Genomic DNA, 18764 nt, shown 5'->3' on the forward strand with positions numbered 1-18764 from the left:
TATAATTATTTAAAAGTATAATTATTTTTACACTATGTAACCACTATGGAAGAGTAATGCATTCATTTACAAGAAAAAGGGTTTTCAGTGCACGTAGACCGGTTGATACAATTTTGTGAGACATTTTGGCTTCATCGTACCCACCAGTACACACTAACTCATGAATTATAACCAGAGTCTCTTGTAGGGAGAGCGTGACACTTGTGTATAGATCTATACGAGATTGACAACCCCGCATATGAGCTGTTAGCTACAGTTAGACCAGCAAGTCGAGGGTGAAAAATATCTAACAGTTCCGACGCCTGAAGAACGTCTTAGCAGGCCAACTAGTAATTAGCATGGTTATGATAACTCACATGGGGTATTAACAATACATTTGGTTTATGTGGTTAACATACATTCAAGTAGTTTTATATAAAGATAAAACTTCATAACACTATTTTCCCGTACAACATTACTTACATCTTAGTCTTGGGTTTAAGATTTACAGTTCATTTTTAAAGAAAATATTTGATTTTCTGAAAGCACACTCTATCATTTTTTACAAGGAAAAGCTACCGATTTCTCTCATACAAAATGCTTATGAACTCACCAACATAATTGTTAACACTTTTCAAAATCACTTGTATTCTCAGGACATCAGTAGACAGGTAACCGATACGGTTTTGTGGACGGGACGTCGCAGCGTTACGTCATTTATTTTTGGTCATATGTATATGGTATCAAGTAAACAATGTTTTGGATACAATCTAAACTTATTATTTATCAATATGATGGTTGCAATGCTTTGATCACTACTATTCATTTGTTATGATACTGTACATGAAAGTCATCCACCCCAGACGTTTCCGCCGTTTCTGGTGTGGGGGTGTGACACACCTAATAATATTAACTTGATGATTTCTTTACTTCTATTTGTAAATTTCATAAACGAAAATAACAATAAAATGAAGATGCATAGTGAGCTGGGGTAGTCCGTCGTCTACAGAAAGTGCACTTATCTGTTGATGTTCAAACCGTTTTAAGTGCAATTGCGTCACAAACCCTTCGATGGAAACGTAACCTAAAAAACAAAAAAACAGGTTAAATATCAAAAAAAAAAAAAAAGATATGTTCCTGGCATTTTCGATAATAAAAGTTAGAATCCTAAATGAATATACAAAGCCAAGCCTTTAGCTTGAATACCTAACAAAAAAATAACTCATAAATATTTGTAAAAAGCAGATCTGAGAAAAACAGCACAACAAAACAACAACGAAAAGACAAATGGTGGTGTTGTATGTGTGTGCTGGTGTCGACGGTGAATAGATTAAGGTGGAAAAAGATGGGTGTAACAGCGTCGATTGGCATTGTTGGTGATGGTGGCGGCTAGTTGTGGTAAGTGGTATCGTTTTTAGGGTTTTCAGAAAGGATGAGCGAGAGAGAGGGCATCTCTGTATCCGGAGATGGGAGGGTGGGTTATTTTTAAGTTAAATAGATAGGGTTTAAATGAAAATCCAAGTTTTATGATGTGTGATGCATTTTGTGTTTCTTTAAGCATAATGGTTTGTAACTATTGCTTAAAACATTATACATGTTTTTGATTGGTTTAAATCAATTTACATGAATCACTAATTATTAATCTAAACCCTTCAAGCTTGATCTAAAGGTCAATAATCTCTCTCTTTGTTTTTAAGATGTAATCTTAAAATTTTATGGGGTCCATAAACATATGTATGCATTATATATATATATATATATATATATATATATATATATATATATATATATATATATATATATATATATGATAGAGATCCGGTAAGAAATTTTTTTTGGTAGGAAGGTAAGAAGTTTTTTTTCTACATATTTTTTTGACGAACAAAATAAATGAATCACTAGATGATTCATTTGTAAGATGATTCACAAGAAAAAATTCCCAAAAAAACATCTTTATGATTCATTTTTAAGTAAATTAAGAAAAAAAAATCATTTTTATGACAATTTTAATGAATAACAACAAAATCAGTGTATAAATGAATCATCGAGATGTTTTTTTGAGAATTTTTTCTTGTGAATTATCTTACAAATGAATCATCTAAGGATTCATTTTGTTTGTTCGCGAAAAAAATATGTAGAAAAAAAACTTCTTACCTTCCTACCAAAAATTTCCTTCTTATTTGATCTTGACTCTATATATATATATATATATATATATATATATATATATATATATATATATATATATATATATATATATATATATATATATATATATATATATATATATATATATATATATATATTGATAGTTATTTATAATTGGGAAAATGTCATTGTAACACAATCAATTACTCTCATTTATCTAATTTGGTCACTAAACTATTTTTTTTGTTGTGCGCAATAGGTCATTATAATTACAAGTTACCTGTCAATTAAATCACTTTCGTTAATTTTTAACGGATACTTGATTACCGAGCCAAGTGGAAGTGTGACGTTTTGAGGAAGTTTAATGACCTATTGGGTAAACTAAATAGTTTAATGACCAAATTAGGTAAATGAAAATAGTTGAATATTCTATAGTGACGTTTTTCTTTTTTTTCTGTTTTTTTTAATGTTTTATCTTTTTAATAACATTAATTAGAGCAGGTCACACCTACATATTCCTAACATTCTTCTTTTTCTAGTGAACGCGACCTTCAACATGAGTTCGGCCAACACCACTTTCTTACTTTCTTTCGTTCATTCTTCCCTTCTTACCGGTTGAACATAGACGGAGAACAAGCATATATGGCCAATATGAGGGAAGACGAAGTAGAAATAAATCAATGTCAGGAAACCCTTTACAGAGTCGAAGATGGGCGGTGACAGTCTCTAGCGACCGATACGGAGTAGAGAGAAACGATGAAAAGAGAGAAATGAGAGAGGCAGATTAGAAGAGAGAAATGAGAGAGGCAGATTAGATGGCGGTCTATAGGTTTTCAGTTGGTTCCAAGGACGATATAGTTGTTCCGGAGGTGGTGAGCTGTGATCTAAAGATTTAGGGTTCTATCTTCTTTAATTGATACGAGAGAGTGAAAGATAACGTGAGAGATGAGAGGGTGAGATGGTCGGGGGTCGGGAATGGACTTATATATCTATTAATTATTTAATTTATTTTTTATAATTATTAAATATTAATAATAATAACTAAAAAAAGAAAATGCATATTGTAATATAGTGTTTTCATCTCTACAAGGGGCGAAAACGCAATAAAATCATAACTAGAACGGTGCGGAAGGCCAAACATGCAATTTTCACCAAATCATAGATATTATTTCAATAACTTATTTATTTTTAAATTAAAAATGTTAATAAACAATGAAATTGTAGGTATTTCATAGAATATGGGAAAATTTTCTATATTTTCTTTCTATTTAGATATTTATCCTTGCTACTCATATAAAAAATTTTATAATTTGATTTCTCTTTTGTATTATGGATCACATACACTCCATAGCCTAAGAATTCATTCCATTAGCTTGTATATATTCTATTCGGTGTATTGCATACCAAACAAACATATCCCTCTTACCGTAGTCCAATAAAACACCTATCAATATAACCAAACGATGCTTCGGTCCTGACGTGGCGAAATGGGTCTGCATCATGAATGTGTATTATTAAATTCGCCATTAACAGTACGGTGGATGGTTGTTGTGGGGGACCCTTGAGTCGCGATAAGTATATCCCTATCCTCTTTCGTCTTCCACCCCCACTCCACAACACCCTGGCCAGCAATTTCTTAGTGTAAATTCATCGATCAATCAACATTTGAGGTTTCCTAATGTTAATCCCATGATTGCGATCGTTGCTTTTGCTACCTAAATTCAAACATTTAAATAATTGAGAAAAGAAAAACACCCAAATTCCCATTATCCTTTCCCTCTGTCTCATCCATCTTCAAGAAGCACCAAAGCTTTAGGGTTTCTCACTTTTTGACCCATCAATTGATAAATCTTCCAAATTTCCAGCTTTCGCCTATTGCAGAGTTGAATTGAATTCTGGGTTTTGGAGTTTTCTGAAATTTTTGTTGCTCAGGTTTGTTGATGAATTAATGTAGTTTTTGGTTTCTTCCATGCACAGTTTTGGTGATCAATTTTACTCGAATTTTGATTAAAGAATGTTAATCATCCGAAAATTAGTGTCACTGATTGTGGGTTTTGAAAATTTTACTTTGATCAATCAGCGATTCACCCTGTTCATTCCTGTTCTTGAATTTATCTAGCTTTCTGGTTTCTTGCATGCATCTTGATCTTCAAAAAGTATATTCAAACTTGACGTTTTGATTAAAAAAAAAAAACTTTGCTAATTAGTTTAATCAATCGCTAGTCTTTTTGGTTTCGTGCATGCATTCAATAATTTATTTAAAATTTTGAAATCAGGATCCAATGATTCTGGGTGATTTGGTGTTTGAATTTTAGTTAGTTTGGTCAATAACCTAATTCGGATTTGTTCTTGAATTTGTGTAATTGTTGGTTTCTTGCACGCATAAGATATTTTTCTATCTTTTTTTTCAAGATTAAGAACCTTTTCGTGATCATTTTTCATGAAAATTGGGTCAAAAAAATAAAATAAACTGTTTGACCTTCCAAATTTTAGTATGGGGTTGAAGGCTTTAAAATTTTGGTTTTGATCAATCACCCAATTGAGGTTTGTTCTTGAATTTCTTTAATTTTCAGTATTACAGACTCCTTTTTCTTTAAAATTATGAACTTTGTGGTGATCAATTTTCTTGAAAATTAAGAGATTAAATTCTCCAAACATCAATTTTCACTTATTCTGGCTGCATGTATCCATATCCCGATTTTCGTCAAGATTATTGACTTTTTGCATGTCGAATTTCTTGAAAATTAGGTGAAAGAAGTCAACTGTTTGATCTCTCATGATTTTGTGTGTGGCTGTTTTTTAACATGTATTTAATTTGATCAATCATCCATCGAACAAGCATTCTTGAATTTCCATGATTATTTATTCCCTGTTTGCATCCACATATTTCAGTTTTTGTTGACTTTATGGTCAAACTTCTTGAAAATTAGGTAAAAGAAGTCGCTTTTTAATCTTTGATGATTCTGAGTGTTTTAGTTTTTTAAAGTTTCAGTTAATTAAATCAATCACTAAGTCCAAGGTTGTTCTTGAATTTCCAAGTTTTTGTATAAAAATATTTTATTTATTATGAACTACGTAGGATCAATTTCTTCAAAATTCGCATAGAAATCTCTTCACTCTACCAAAGCTTAATTTTTGTAATTTAGATCGATCTCACAAATCAAACGTGTTCTTGAATTTCTACAATAATTGGTTTCTTGATTGCGCCCATATTTCCTTTTTCTTAATTTTGAAATCATGAACTTTTCGGTGTTCCAATTTCTCTACAGTGTTCTAGAATAAAGTGATTGATTTGATCCTTTTAAAAATTAGAGTTCATGATTATGCTACTTTCTGTCAATTTTATGGGTCTAATTCTTCACGATTTTTTAAATTTCAGTGATTATACACCTAGGAATATAGGAAAAGGTCGAATTTTTTTAAGCTTTTCAAGGTACTTTTTTAAGATTAATTAATAAATACACAATAAAAGTTAAAACCAGATTCTCTATGAACTACTGAAACTTATGTCCTTTTTTTTCCTAAAACCATGAGCCAAACATGTTAAATTACCATATTCTCCCTTCTCCCATAACCAAAGTCCACATATGACTTCATAAATTCGAAATTTACATCCATATTTTATACTTCATAGCTGATAATATTTTCTTACGTAATACCCTTTTTGTATTACAATGCAAATTCGAAGCTATTTCTCTACAATTAAACATAATCTTTATCGATTTTTAAGTTACAATTCGATCAATTTGACTCTAAAAGTCAAAATAACCTCTACTTTTTAGAATCAATTACTTTGATATATTCCTAAATCCTAATTTATGCCTATATCTTAATCCCCAACTTGTTTGCAGAATTTTGGCGTTACTTAAAAAGGCTCTACATTAACATTAACATTTGTAACTCTACATTAAACCATTCATTGAAGATGAGGAGAGCTTTGATCAAATCTTCAAGACTGATTGACTCACAATTTCACTATCATGAAGCAAAAAGAGTGTTATCAAATGCAAACCCTAGATTATTTTATCTAAAATATGATACTCATACATATAATTGTGGACACTCATCACACATTTTTTCAAGAGCGATGTCTGCTGATGCTGCTAAAGTAAATTATGAAGGTTAGGAAATATAAAACCTACTTTGATTTCTTTCTATAATGTATTCAAATCAATCGAAGTACATTGCAATTTATTGCATTAATCACTTCATTATATGTGATGAAAATCGATTGATAAATGTGTTGTATGAATAACAGAGGTGAAGAGAAGTGGACCTCTTGTGGAATATGAACGCAGAATCAATGCTGGAGAACTTGAAGATGGTGATAATTGTCAGGTACATAGTTTCCTTTTTGGGAAAAGTTCCAAGTTGAAATGACGTATTTACCCTTTATAACTATTGCAAATAGCTTTTATTATGTCGATGTGGCCCAAATTGAAAATCGTGAGATTTCTTTCTTTTTGTCTTTGTTGAAGCGTGAAGGGTATTTTAGGTATTTGACATATATTGTTTTGCAGATTGGAACCTTAAGAGAAATTCAAAGACTCTATGAGGAACTGGGTAACTCTGCTCATGTGTGTCATTTGGATCTTAATTCTGATTCTGGGAAAAAGGCGAGGTATTTTGGTTTTTTCTTATTAAATCATTGTAAAAAAATAACTAATTATAGCATTATAATTTCAATCTTTTTTCTTATTGCCTCATTACACTTTAAAAAAAATCCACCTAATTATAGCCGTGAAAATTACTTTGTATTTATATAACGTTGCCAAAATTGGGTAGATTTTTCAAGGGTCATAAAAAGACCTTATATTTTATGTTTTTTCCGAATTAAACCTCAAATTTATTTTTTGCCTGAAAAAGACCTTGTATTTTTTTCATTTTTTTCCGAAAAAGCCCTTGACTTTGTCTTTTTTCCGGAAAAAACCCTCAACCTTCTAACTCCTTCCAAATAGACCCTCAACTTTTTTACCTTTTCTCGAAAAAAAACCCTAACATTTTACAATTTTATTGGAAAAAATGGCTAAAAGGGCCGAATCGGAACAAATGAGAAAATACAAGGTCTTTTTCAGGCAAAAAAAAATAAATTTGAGGTTTAATCCAGAAAAAAAAAACACAAAATATAAAATCTTTTTATGAGATTAGCTGATTTTTAAAAGTAGAAATGAAAGTAATTTGTTATAAATGATAATGAATGAATAAATAATTTTTTTCAAATTCAATTTCAGGAGTAGGTGGTTATGGTCACGTTTTATGCCTCAGTCTTCAGTGTCACCAGTGAAAGGACTTTATCTCTATGGAGGAGTTGGAACTGGAAAAACCATGTTGATGGATTTATTTTATCATCAATTGTAAGAACAAAATCACAAATTGATAAATTCGTTATGTTGATTTTCAAATTTGAATATTAATATGTATTTGCATATCATTAGGCCTTGCAATTGGAGGAAAAAGAGGATTCATTTTCATGACTTTATGTTGAATGTTCACAGCCGTTTACAGGTCAAATAATTACTTTTTTGCCCTTTGGTGCCTCGAAATTGATGAAGATGCTTTACTTTTCAAGAAAAATACAACAAATAACAATCGCCTTGAACTTTGTAGACGAATATTACATATGGAAAAAAATTTAAGATTCATTTTGATGCAAAAACGATATTGATTTTGATTATTTAAAATAAATTATTTGACTTCAAAATTCAAATTATTTTTGAATACAGAGGCACAAAGGGGTGTCTGATCCCCTTGAAGTTGTTGCAGGCGAGATTTCTCATGAATCTGTTTTGTTATGTTTAGATGAATTCATGGTACGTTACAACTTTCTCCAAAATGTCTAAAATACCCTTAAAGTATTTTCATTTTTTAAGTCGACTTATTCATTTCTTTATTATTATTATCAGGTTACTGATGTAGCCGATGCTATGATATTAAACCGCTTATTTAAACATCTTTTCAGCAATGGTGCTGTAAGTGATTAATATTTTACAAATTTACATTTATCTCTTTTTATAACCATGTGATTATTTATTTATTTTTTTGTGTGAAAATAACTGAAGTTTAATTTATTGTGTGTTGATGATGCAAGTATAGATACTTGTTGCTACATCTAATCGTGCTCCAGATAACCTTTATGAACGTGGATTACAAAGAGATCTTTTTCTACCCTTCATTTCCACACTAAAGGTAAACTCAATAATTTACTTGTATCCTATGAACCTTACAAGGTTTGACTATGGTAACAGTGTTAATAAAATATCGAAAATACCCTTCAACAACGATAAACAAGAGGTTCTCGTGGAACCGAGTCGATATGACCGGTTTTTTAATTGAAATGTTTTGAAATTCTCAAGAGATGTAGAAGTTGTAATTTGTTTCGATTTTTTTGCTTTCTTTTGTGGTAATTTTCATGTGATGTCTCATGGATGCAGGATAGATGCATAGTACATGAAATCGGTTCATCTGTAGACTATAGGAGAAGAACCTCGGTAAAATGCCAACTCTTTTCACCTTAAATACTAGTTTTGTTACACATGATTGGACAGAACAAGTTGACAGTTGACGGTTCATAGTTTGATAGTTTGACTGTAAAAGTTTTACAGTTGACAGTTTGACAGTTGACAAGTTGACAAGTTGACGGTTGACAATTTGACAGTTTGACAGTTGATAGTGACAAGTTGACAGTTTGACGGTTGACAAGTTGACAGTGACCAATGGAAAAAAGTACAATTTTTGTTACACCTAAAAAGGTGGAACAACGTGGGAGAGGGACTTATTCTTTATCTCTCGTATGTGAAAAAAGACGTGAATGCCCTTCTTGTCAAGTCTCATTTGGTCATGTCATGTGTAACAAACACACACCAAATGCTTAGTACTTTCTATATCTTTTTTTTTTTTTGAAAATGAAGGCGGAAGAAGGTTTCTACTTCATACAAAATGGTACATCCGGTTTCCTTATGCAAAGGTTTAAAGAGTTGACAGGGGAACATACGGCTCATCCTCAAGAGGCTGAAGTTGTTATGGGAAGGACACTTCAGGTTGCATTTGCTGAAAATAAATGACTTTTTTGCCCTTGCCCACTTTCACTTTCTCATCTTAGAAAATAAAATCACTCGACTAGTTTAGCATGTACTAGATGATGTAATGCACATTGCTCATCAAGGGAAAATAAATCAAGAAATGTCATTTTTTCCGAAATGTCAAATTCATGGGTAGAAAGTGATCATAAAAATAAATAAATTTAGTGTTTTCACTATTTATGTAAATGTCTAAAATACCCTTTTATCATGTGTGGTGGATAGGTACCTTTGGGTGCTAATGGATGTGCATATTTTCCATTCGAGGAGCTCTGTGACAAACCTCTTGGTGCTGCTGACTATTTTGGATTGTGTAGTAAGAAAAATTCTATAGCATCTAGGTTTGCTTCATTTGTTTTGAATTCAAAAAAGGTATAGTTTGACTTTTGAGGTCAAACTAACTATTTTCGACATTGAAATCGACAAGGATTCTTAAAATTTGAAGATTAAAATAGGCAGCCACATCAAACTTTCTAACAAATACCACATAATGGAGAAACTTGGATTCTAAAGTTGATAGAAAATCTCTATGATTTTTGAAATTGAATGTCAAAACGGTTGACCTCAAAAGTCAAATGTTATGTATAATTTGAACTAATGAAATTTCAATTGTAGAGAATTTTCACACCTTGGCTTTGGATGGTGTCCCAATATTCGGGCTACACAATAGGACCGCAGCATATCGGTTTGTCACATTAGTTGATGTTAGTCTCTCTTTTCTTGTCTTTGGTATCAACTCATGTATACCTAATTGTAAAATGACTAAAATACCCTTCAATTGTTTTATAGGTAATGTACGAGAATAAAGCCCGGTTGATGTGTACAGCCGAGGGGACTCCATTTGAAGTTTTTGAAAGAATCGTGACGGTTGCAGATGCTCATAACATAGCACCAAGAACCTCGTCAAGGTCAAGGAAAAATGACGATTTTGACCTTTGTGTTGATAACGAATTGGGCTTTGCAAAAGATCGCACCATTAGTAGGTATGCCTTGTTATGTCATTTAACATATACTGTAATTTCCATGTCTCACATTGACATCTGTCTCAGTCTCAGTTAAATTTATCAAATTTTTTTATAGGTTGACAGAAATGAATAGCAAAGAGTATCTTGAGCAACATAGTGAAATGATTGGAGACAACAATGAGAATGTGGTGCATGCATAAACACAAATGATAGTGAACATTATTACAAAAATCATAATTGCAATTCAAGATGTTAACTTAGGAATAAAGGTAGCCATGTTTGATCAATATTCGATTGTGTATGATTAATAGGTGGGCCTTTAGTTTCATTTGTAACATTTACATGACCTAATTATGGATCCCATTTACTTGATATGCATAAATGAGAGTGGGATCTTATGTATTATAATACATCATTTGTAATTTGAAGTGTTTTGTTGACGAATATTGTAAGTATGTTTATCCTTAACAACTTGTGTAATTAAAGTCTTAAAAACCCAAACCCCAAATGTTGCTCTATTTAAAGCAAAAACAAGTGATTGATCATCAAAAGTGCAAGATAAAAGTAACAAGAAAACATGATGATTTCAATTTTCAACACCACAAAACATGTAGAAATATCATATCTTCTGGTATAAGTCCTCTTATAAACATGTGGAAAACATGCATATATCTTCTTCTTATTTTTCTATCTCTGAAAAGAGATAGAATATGATCCAGTATTTGGATCTTTCACAGCTTTAAAATTGTCTACACTCATCCCAAATTTTCCCAATATCGAGTCACCCATATCTTTCAACTTCCCTGAAAATTTAATCAAAGCGGATATTTCATATTTATATAATTTGTTTTTGTTAAAATAATAATATATTTAGGGAAAGTTTATAATAAATACCCAACATCTCTTCCTTCATCTTTTCACGTTTTTGTATTGCTAGTGGCTCTAAACGGATAATGGTTCTCTTACATTGGTAGTTCGAAGGATCCAACTCCAAGATTTTCTTCATATCTAACACAACAAACCAAGGGTAAATTTGTCATTTACTCATATTGGCTAGTACAAGGGCTTTTTCGTAATTTGTACTTACCAGCAATAGCCTCCTCATAATTTTCAAGCTTTTCATGAACCTCTCCTCTTCTAAGCAAAGATTTCATGTAAGTAGGATTTATTTCCAATGCTTTGCTGCATTCTTTAATTGTATCCTCATACTTTCCCTAACGTATAATGAAATATAGAATTTAATTTAACAGTGTATAAGAAAATTAATAGAGGATGAAAAAAGTAAAGAATTTACCAGTTTAAAGAAACATGTAGCACGATTATTATGACATATTGACCTAATTTCTGAAGAAGAAGACATCTCAGGTGCAAGTTGGATTGCATAATCATACTTTAATAATGCCTCTTCATATAATCGTTCTCCAAATAACTTGTTTCCTTCAACTTTTGCTTCATTCATTTGTGCCAAAAGTTTCTGCATCTCGAAGGTGATAAGAAGTAAGATGAAGTTATTCAATTTTTAAGGTGATCCAAATGACTGATATAGTAATATCATTGCTGAAATGATAATAAGCTAAAGATCCAAAGCACTGATAACATAGAGCCACAAATCATAATCAGTCAAGTAAATTTAACTGAGGCCAAATACGAATTCGCACATGTAATCTGGGAATGCTTCAAAGCATTGCATAATCATAACATTCTATGTGATAAAATTGAAACGATAAGCAGGTATATAAGAAATTTCTCTATGATAACCTAGTAATTATCGATTTAACTCAAACGAAAGCTTAAACCCCAAAATGAACACAAAACGAGACTTGAAAAGCAAGAAACAACTAACCTGCTTGAATTCATCATCATTGAGTGCATCTTCATAGGTCGGATCCTTCGACACCGTAGACATTTCTTCCGATTTCTGTTGTTGATGTTCATGTTCAACGGCGTACGATTTATCAGAATTGTCAGAAACCGTATCATCATCGCCAACTTCAGTCTCGCTTGCGGTTTCGTACCCGTCGGATGCGTATCCGGCGGCTGTTGCTTTATCTCCACTGCTCGAAACTACTCCATCAACATTTAATCTGTTGCTACTGTTCGAATCTACTCCGGTGGTGGTTGAATTTGAGGGTTTTGATTCGATATCGGTGGAAGGCAAAGGCTCAATCGCGACCATTTCCGATCGTCTTCCGCAAACACACAGACAGCAAAAACCTCAAAAGCGAAATCCGTTGGCGTCTGATCAGTGATCACAGTCACCGGCGCAAAGTAGTAAAAAGATCGAAAATTGCAATAAGATATTTTTCACGATTTTATCAATTTATATAAGAAAATATTCTTTTAAAATACTACACTTTAGATTTTTTTTTTTTTTTTTGAACAACTACAATTTAGATTTGTATCATTTTATATACATGATGTGACTTAAGATATGAAAATAGGTAAAAAGTTTGGTATATAAAATAGTCAAAAATGGAGTAAATTTGATTAAACAGTTAGAAAAAATATATTATTTATATCAATAAAATAATAAAAATGTTTTGTAAATATTTTTGCAATTAACTTGAGAAACATATTGTAATTAATGGAAACCAAAAGCTATTAATAAAGAATTATTTACCTTATTTCCCAATGAAGTGTAAAAAATATTTAGTGGGTATCCGATTGTTTAGCTTATTGTAATTTTATATCTTTAATAAGTTTATGTTTATATTAAATTAACTTTATATCTATTATGTTATGGTTTGATATAACTCATAAACATTATGAATTAGTTGTTTCGATTTTGACTTAAGGGGTGTTTGGATTTTTTTCTATTTAAAACAAATTATGTTTTGCTATAAATAGTTTATTGGCTTATGTGGTACCATAACACAATTTTAAAAAATGATTTAATTAACTTATACAAAATCAAAACACAATAAGTTGGCTATCTATAAGTCAACACCATTAAGTATAAGACTTATATTCTCACACTATGAGGAGCTATAAAACAAGATTCACATTGTTATAAGGAACTAGTAAGGTCATACCACCCTACCATTTGACTTGCCATATTTCCTTCTATAGTCATCTCGCCATGAGACATCATTTTGTTCCATTCCAACTATACAACATTACATATTATATTATTGTACGAAACACATTGGAATTTCCATATTATGTTACACCATGGTATGACTTTATAAATGATCCAACATAATCATACCATAAAACATATGAGGTGGCTAATATTGCCTTGACATCATACCAATCATGTTTGATGTCATGGTTTCTAACTTAATATCCACAACTTATCCTATTTTTTCCTAAGACCTATCTGAATCATCCCCACAATCTTACTACTACTTTCCATCAAAATTTCAATTTACCATATTTGAAAAGGAAACTACTCTTAATAAAATCTTGAAGAAGTCAAAAATATGTTAGAACAACACATTGATAAATGTAACTTTGTGTCTTTTATCACGAAGTTCATAAATAAAAGTTAGTGTTTGACGTTCACAAAAATCAGGCAGAATAAATCACTATTTAGTAACAACAGTATGGTTATCCCATATTAGATGTCTATACATACATGAGATTTTCACACCTTCGCGAGCATATGAAAATTTAGATCTCAATTGTCCTATAGAAGGCATGAGATGCATGAACAATAGAAGTGCGTCTAGATACATGTACCAACATGCAAATGGACATGTAACACCAGCAAAATTAGGGTCAAAAATTTAACTTTTATAAAACAATAATTGGGATATACCAAGTGGTATATATCGTAACGAGGTTTCCAAAAATATAAAGAACACTAAAATCCGAGTTATAACGAAGAAGTTATGATCATTCTAAGATTCCCGACAAAACCGGCAATACGGATAGACGTAAAAACGTGTGAAACATCGATCTTTTGCTATACTTTTCATACTGTTGTTTTAACTATCATATGAAGTTGTTTATCATGCAAAACACCTTACAACACAACTTTACCCTCTTGGGATACAATATGTTTTATAAATAGAAATATGTTTTATTTATACGTTTACATACTACATCATATCAAGGGTAACCATCTTTGTTAAACCATTTTATGCATTCAAAGAACTTATGATTTATGCTTTGTCAAACATTATGAAATAGGATAAGTATTTCATACAAAACTATCATTCTAATATAGACTTAGTTGAAAATCCGTGAGACATCTTCAATGCTACCTTTTTGCGAAAAGGTACAACTTAAAGTCCTGACGATTATAACCAGAGTCTCCCGTGGGAGAGCGTGTCAAATGTGTATAGATCTATACGGGAAGTCATGATCCCGCGCCCTGATTGTTAGCTACAGTCCTTTGGGTGACAGTTTGGTCTAAACGATATGACGCCTGAAGACCGTTGCCACAGGCATATTATGTTTAGTATGGTTATAAAACTCACCGGATAGACAATTATTATGGTATTATGCTTTTATGAACGAGTAGCTATTAAAACTATTCTTTATCTGACAAGTGCGATCTTCGTATAGCTTTATTATATAAAACTATGCCTCAACTTTTAAGCATGTCGGTTGCTTGCGATTTTCGGTCTTAGAGACTGCCTGTTACGTTAGGAAAATAAGGGTTTTTCCTGCATCTAAAACAAATAACTAATAGGAAAATATGGGATTTTCCTGGTGCAACTATTTACAATTCACAACGCGAACATTCATATGCATTTCATACTTTTATAAGAAAATAAGGGTTTTTCTTGGAAAACACAACGAATCATATCTCATCTATTAGGGAAAATATGGGATTTTCTGGATCTAATACATTCATTTTCAACACAACGAATCATAACTCTTTTCATTTGAAAATAAAGGATTTTCTGGAAAACATACACGAACTTTGGAATGGCATACATTTTCTCAAAACCGCTTATGAACTCACCAACTTAAATGTTGACACTTTCTCTTTGAAATAACTTGTATTCTCAGGAAATCGCTAAACCAGGTTAGCAACAACTTTTGAAGACTTACGCTCAGGCGTTAGTTTAATCTTTTGGATATCATATTGTAATTTCTTTTGCAAACATGTAACACATACAATCATGTAAACTTTTCAAATATATTTATATTATGGTGGTGTGTACTTTCTTTACTATTCATTTGTTATGATACTTGACATGACGTCCTCCGCCCCCGAACGTTTCCGTCGTTCTGGTTTGGGGATGTGACAGATTGGTATCAGAGCATTGTTTATAGCGAATTAAGTATATCAAAACCATTTTTGGTATACAACTATAAACATAACTGGGCAAAAACACTCTGAGTAAGAGTCATACTTTTAAAAAATTAAATTTTATTTAATTTTTGGTAAAGTAAGCATGCATTCATTTCATGTTAATAACAGTGTCATAAACAGATCAATATAGAAGTATTATAAATAAATTGTGCAGTGCAGGTATGCCTTGAGATATGTAATCGGAACTAGGATGAATATAGCCTGATCAACTATATTTATCCAAGAGCCGACTAACGTATGCCAGGGAGTGTCTGCAGTGGACAACAAATTTAAAACTTACCAAGAGCATATCATTAAGAATACTATGGGAGTATTTGAGTATCTTCAACCGTCAAACTTAAGGGTAAACCTTACATGCTTTAGCTTATAGTCAATTATTAACCCTATTCTCGTATAGACTCAATGGCTAGATTCCCTCACCCCGACGACCCCTACCACCCTAATCATTAAGTGAACAATTTATAGTAGAAATGGTCAACGGTAAAACAGAAGGCACTAAGGAAATATACTTAAACTGTACCCTAACTCTAAACGATAATCCCTTTTCCAATCAGCCTCATGCCAGTCTCGATTAAGAATTTCGATGTCATCATAGGCATGGACTGGCTAAGTTCTCATCGTGCGGACATTTTATGTTACGATAAGGCCGTTTGCCTTAATCTGCCAACCGGCGAAACACTCATTATCATGCAACCCTCGACCACCAAAACTAACGACCTTCCATTTTTAATTCTTGGCAGCGTGATGCCTCCTCGTCCAAACCTAAGACCCAGGCCGAACACGATACCAACACCACCTCCACCACCAACTTATGATCCGGCTATGGTCCAGGCTGCTATCACAGCAGCAGTAACCGCCACCCTCTCGCAAATAAACTCCAACGGAAATGGAAGGACAGGAAGCAGCACGAATCATTCCAACCATGGCACTGGTCATGGTCAAGTAAGGGAATGTACTTACAAGGAATTCTCCAACGCAAAGCCAAAAACCTTTAATGGCACCGGGGGAGTCATTGCACTGATGCAATGGTTCGAAAAGACCGAAACGGTCTTTGAGATCTGCTCTTGTCAAGAAGCGAGCAAAGTCAAGTTCGCCGCTTGCACCCTCACCGACTGAGCCCTCACCTGGTGGAAAAGCCATGTGAAGTCCGTGACTCTCACCGTCGCCAACGCCATGAGTTGGGAGGACTTGAAAGTTCTACTACTGGAGGAATACTGCCCAAGGGGCGAGATACAGAAGCTAGAGCAAGAGCTCTGGAATCTGAAGATGACTGGGTCTGACCTAGTAGCCTACACGGCCAGGTTCAACGACCTTGCTGCCTTGTGCCCTACCATGGTCAACCCAGAACCGAAAAAGGTTGAGAGGTACATTTGGGGGTTGTCACCCCAGATTCAAGGTCACGTCTTGGCCTCCAACCCTATCACTTTCAACAGCGCTAAGCGCCTGGCTCAGCGACTCATCGACCACGGAGTCAAACAGGGTATTGTTGTAGCTACTGCCGATCCATCAAAGGAGGTACAGGGCCAGGGGAGGCCTTGGAACAAGAGAAAGGGGCAAACTCTTCAGGGGGACCCCAAGAAACAACAAGTGATAGCGACTCACGCTGTCACTGTTCCTGCCACCACTGCACCCACAAGTTCATACAGTGGGAGATTTCCAAAGTGCAACCAGTGCAACTTCCACCACCACGGTCCTTGCAGTGACTTCCAATGCACCAGGTGCAATAAGAAGGGGCATACGACCCGCTTCTGCAAGGAGCCAGCCCAACAAGCCGCCCCCACTGCTAACGTCGGAGTAAACCGCTCTTGCTTTGAGTGCGGAGTCACGGGACACTACCGCAGGGACTGCCCGAAGGCAAACAATAGGAATACCGGCGGAAGGGGCCGAGTGTTTGCAATGGGACAGGATGAAGCCGTTGCAGACCCCACTGTTGATACGGGTATGTTTCCCCTCGATAACTCTTATGCATGCATTTTGGTTATTAGTGGAGCGGAGATGAGTTTCGTAAGCCATAGATTTAAAAATCTACTCAAACAAACAACCTAATAATTAAGCAAAACCTTCATAGTAGTAATAACAATAGACTGAAAGCACTGAAAACACATAAGTAGAATGCACTATCCCACTAACGAACACTTTTACTGATCGACTTCACAATTGAGCGATAAGAAGTTCCCAAATAGCCACTAGAAGTGGATTGGCTTGGTCTTCGCCATACCAATTGCACGTACTATAAAAAGATCCTTCGCGTTAACCACCGACTAATGAAACTCTATCAATTTATAACGACAAACCCGACACAACTCCCAAACCGTTCCTAGTTTCAAAAACCCATAGCACTCATGTGAGGAGTACTATATCCTTCGCGACCTTCCCTAAGTATTATCAACCGACTATTTAGGAATAGCACACGTACGACGAGTCAAGTTAAAACCCGAAGGCTAGGAATGATTACGGTTAACCTATCACTACAAAGTGTGTATGCGATTGGTATACACAAAGCGATGATAGACGGACCAGGTATGAATTCAATTATGAAGTTCAAGAAAAAGCCGACCTATATTACTAGTGAACAATACTAACATTTAGAAGAACATAAGTAAAGAAACCCGAATCCACACGACCTATACCGGTCAAATCAACAGACAGGATAATGAAGGTCCGTTGGAACACCCACACTAGAATCTAGATTCACTAGGGAACAAGAAGAGCAAATGGAACAGAAGTGCCCACATCCTCCCTCAAACAATTAAAGTCCTAGTAGAAATGTGAATTTCGGGACGAAATTCTCTCTAACGGGGGGATAATGTAACACCAGCAAAATTAGGGTAAAAATTTTAACTTTTATAAAACAATAATTGGGATATACCAAGTGGTATATATCGTAACGAGGTTTCCAAAAATATAAAGAACACTAAAATCCGAGTTATAACGAAGAAGTTATGACCATTCTAAGATTCCCGACAAAACCGGCAATACGGATAGACGTAAAAACGCGAAGTTCCGATACAATAGTTTTTAGCCTTAGGTATCTAAATGAAAGTCGTAGAAATCCCAAAACCGTAAACTTACGTAAAAAGAACGCCCAAATCTGACTTCGTATGAGGAAGTTATGATTTTTCGAAGTTTCTGACCTAGCAGTAGACAGCTAAAAACTCGAAATAGAGATCGAGCGGTCTTTAGCCGACACAACCTAAACGAAAGTTGAAGTCCCCGACAATAGGAGTACAACGGTATAAAGTCTGACGAAAATGGACATCAGACGAAGGAGTTACAGAATTTAAACGGACTTTTCCAGGTCCGGCCTGTTAAAAATAATATAACTAA

General features: G+C 33.7%; 2 protein-coding genes across 3 annotated transcripts; one reads left to right on the forward strand and one right to left on the reverse strand.

Moving 5' to 3' along the window:
• The first annotated feature begins 3663 nt into the window (after positions 1 to 3663).
• LOC145123646 (uncharacterized) lies at positions 3664 to 10639 on the forward strand. 2 transcript variants are annotated; one of them, XM_079058852.1, is made up of 15 exons: positions 3673 to 4059; positions 5979 to 6248; positions 6386 to 6465; positions 6648 to 6748; positions 7359 to 7481; positions 7563 to 7632; positions 7851 to 7937; positions 8031 to 8096; positions 8221 to 8313; positions 8559 to 8615; positions 9036 to 9164; positions 9429 to 9519; positions 9819 to 9907; positions 9993 to 10186; positions 10284 to 10639. In XM_079058852.1, exons 2-15 carry the CDS (start codon positions 6053 to 6055, stop codon positions 10366 to 10368), a joined length of 1461 nt encoding a protein of 486 aa, XP_078914978.1. In that variant the 5' UTR covers positions 3673 to 4059; positions 5979 to 6052; the 3' UTR covers positions 10369 to 10639. The 2 variants fall into 2 exon arrangements, with proteins under 2 accessions (XP_078914979.1, XP_078914978.1); XM_079058853.1 differs by lacking the exon at positions 10284 to 10639 and having other exon boundaries at positions 3664 to 4059; positions 9429 to 9544; positions 9993 to 10131.
• A 94-nt stretch (positions 10640 to 10733) lies between these two features.
• LOC145123647 (uncharacterized) lies at positions 10734 to 12464 on the reverse strand. The gene is made up of 5 exons (XM_079058854.1): positions 12012 to 12464; positions 11463 to 11642; positions 11256 to 11382; positions 11063 to 11176; positions 10734 to 10971 (listed from the first exon to the last, which is right to left on the reverse strand). The coding sequence occupies exons 1-5, from the start codon at positions 12342 to 12344 to the stop codon at positions 10856 to 10858; spliced, it is 870 nt and encodes a 289-aa protein (XP_078914980.1). The 5' UTR covers positions 12345 to 12464; the 3' UTR covers positions 10734 to 10855.
• Between the last annotated feature and the right edge of the window lie 6300 nt (positions 12465 to 18764).

This window comes from Lactuca virosa, chromosome 7 (genome assembly GCF_052849685.1).
Source record: "Lactuca virosa cultivar CGN04683 chromosome 7, Lactuca_virosa_CGN04683_v6, whole genome shotgun sequence".
In the NCBI taxonomy this organism is placed as follows: domain Eukaryota; kingdom Viridiplantae; phylum Streptophyta; class Magnoliopsida; order Asterales; family Asteraceae; genus Lactuca; species Lactuca virosa.

Bases quoted from the DNA above. Each gene is read 5' to 3' on its own strand.
- LOC145123647 (XM_079058854.1), bottom strand. From the start codon at position 12,344: ATGGTCGCGATTGAGCCTTTGCCTTCCACCGATATCGAATCAAAACCC. The intron at 11,643-12,011 runs GTTAGTTGTTTC...TTCGAGATGCAG, and splicing joins ATGATGATGAATTCAAGCAG to AAACTTTTGGCACAAATGAA. The intron at 10,972-11,062 runs GTATTTATTATA...TTAAATTTTCAG, and splicing joins GATGAAGGAAGAGATGTTGG to GGAAGTTGAAAGATATGGGT.
- LOC145123646 (XM_079058852.1), top strand. From the start codon at position 6,053: ATGAGGAGAGCTTTGATCAAATCTTCAAGACTGATTGACTCACAATTT. The intron at 6,749-7,358 runs GTATTTTGGTTT...ATTCAATTTCAG, and splicing joins GATTCTGGGAAAAAGGCGAG to GAGTAGGTGGTTATGGTCAC. The intron at 9,165-9,428 runs GTTGCATTTGCT...TGTGGTGGATAG, and splicing joins TTATGGGAAGGACACTTCAG to GTACCTTTGGGTGCTAATGG.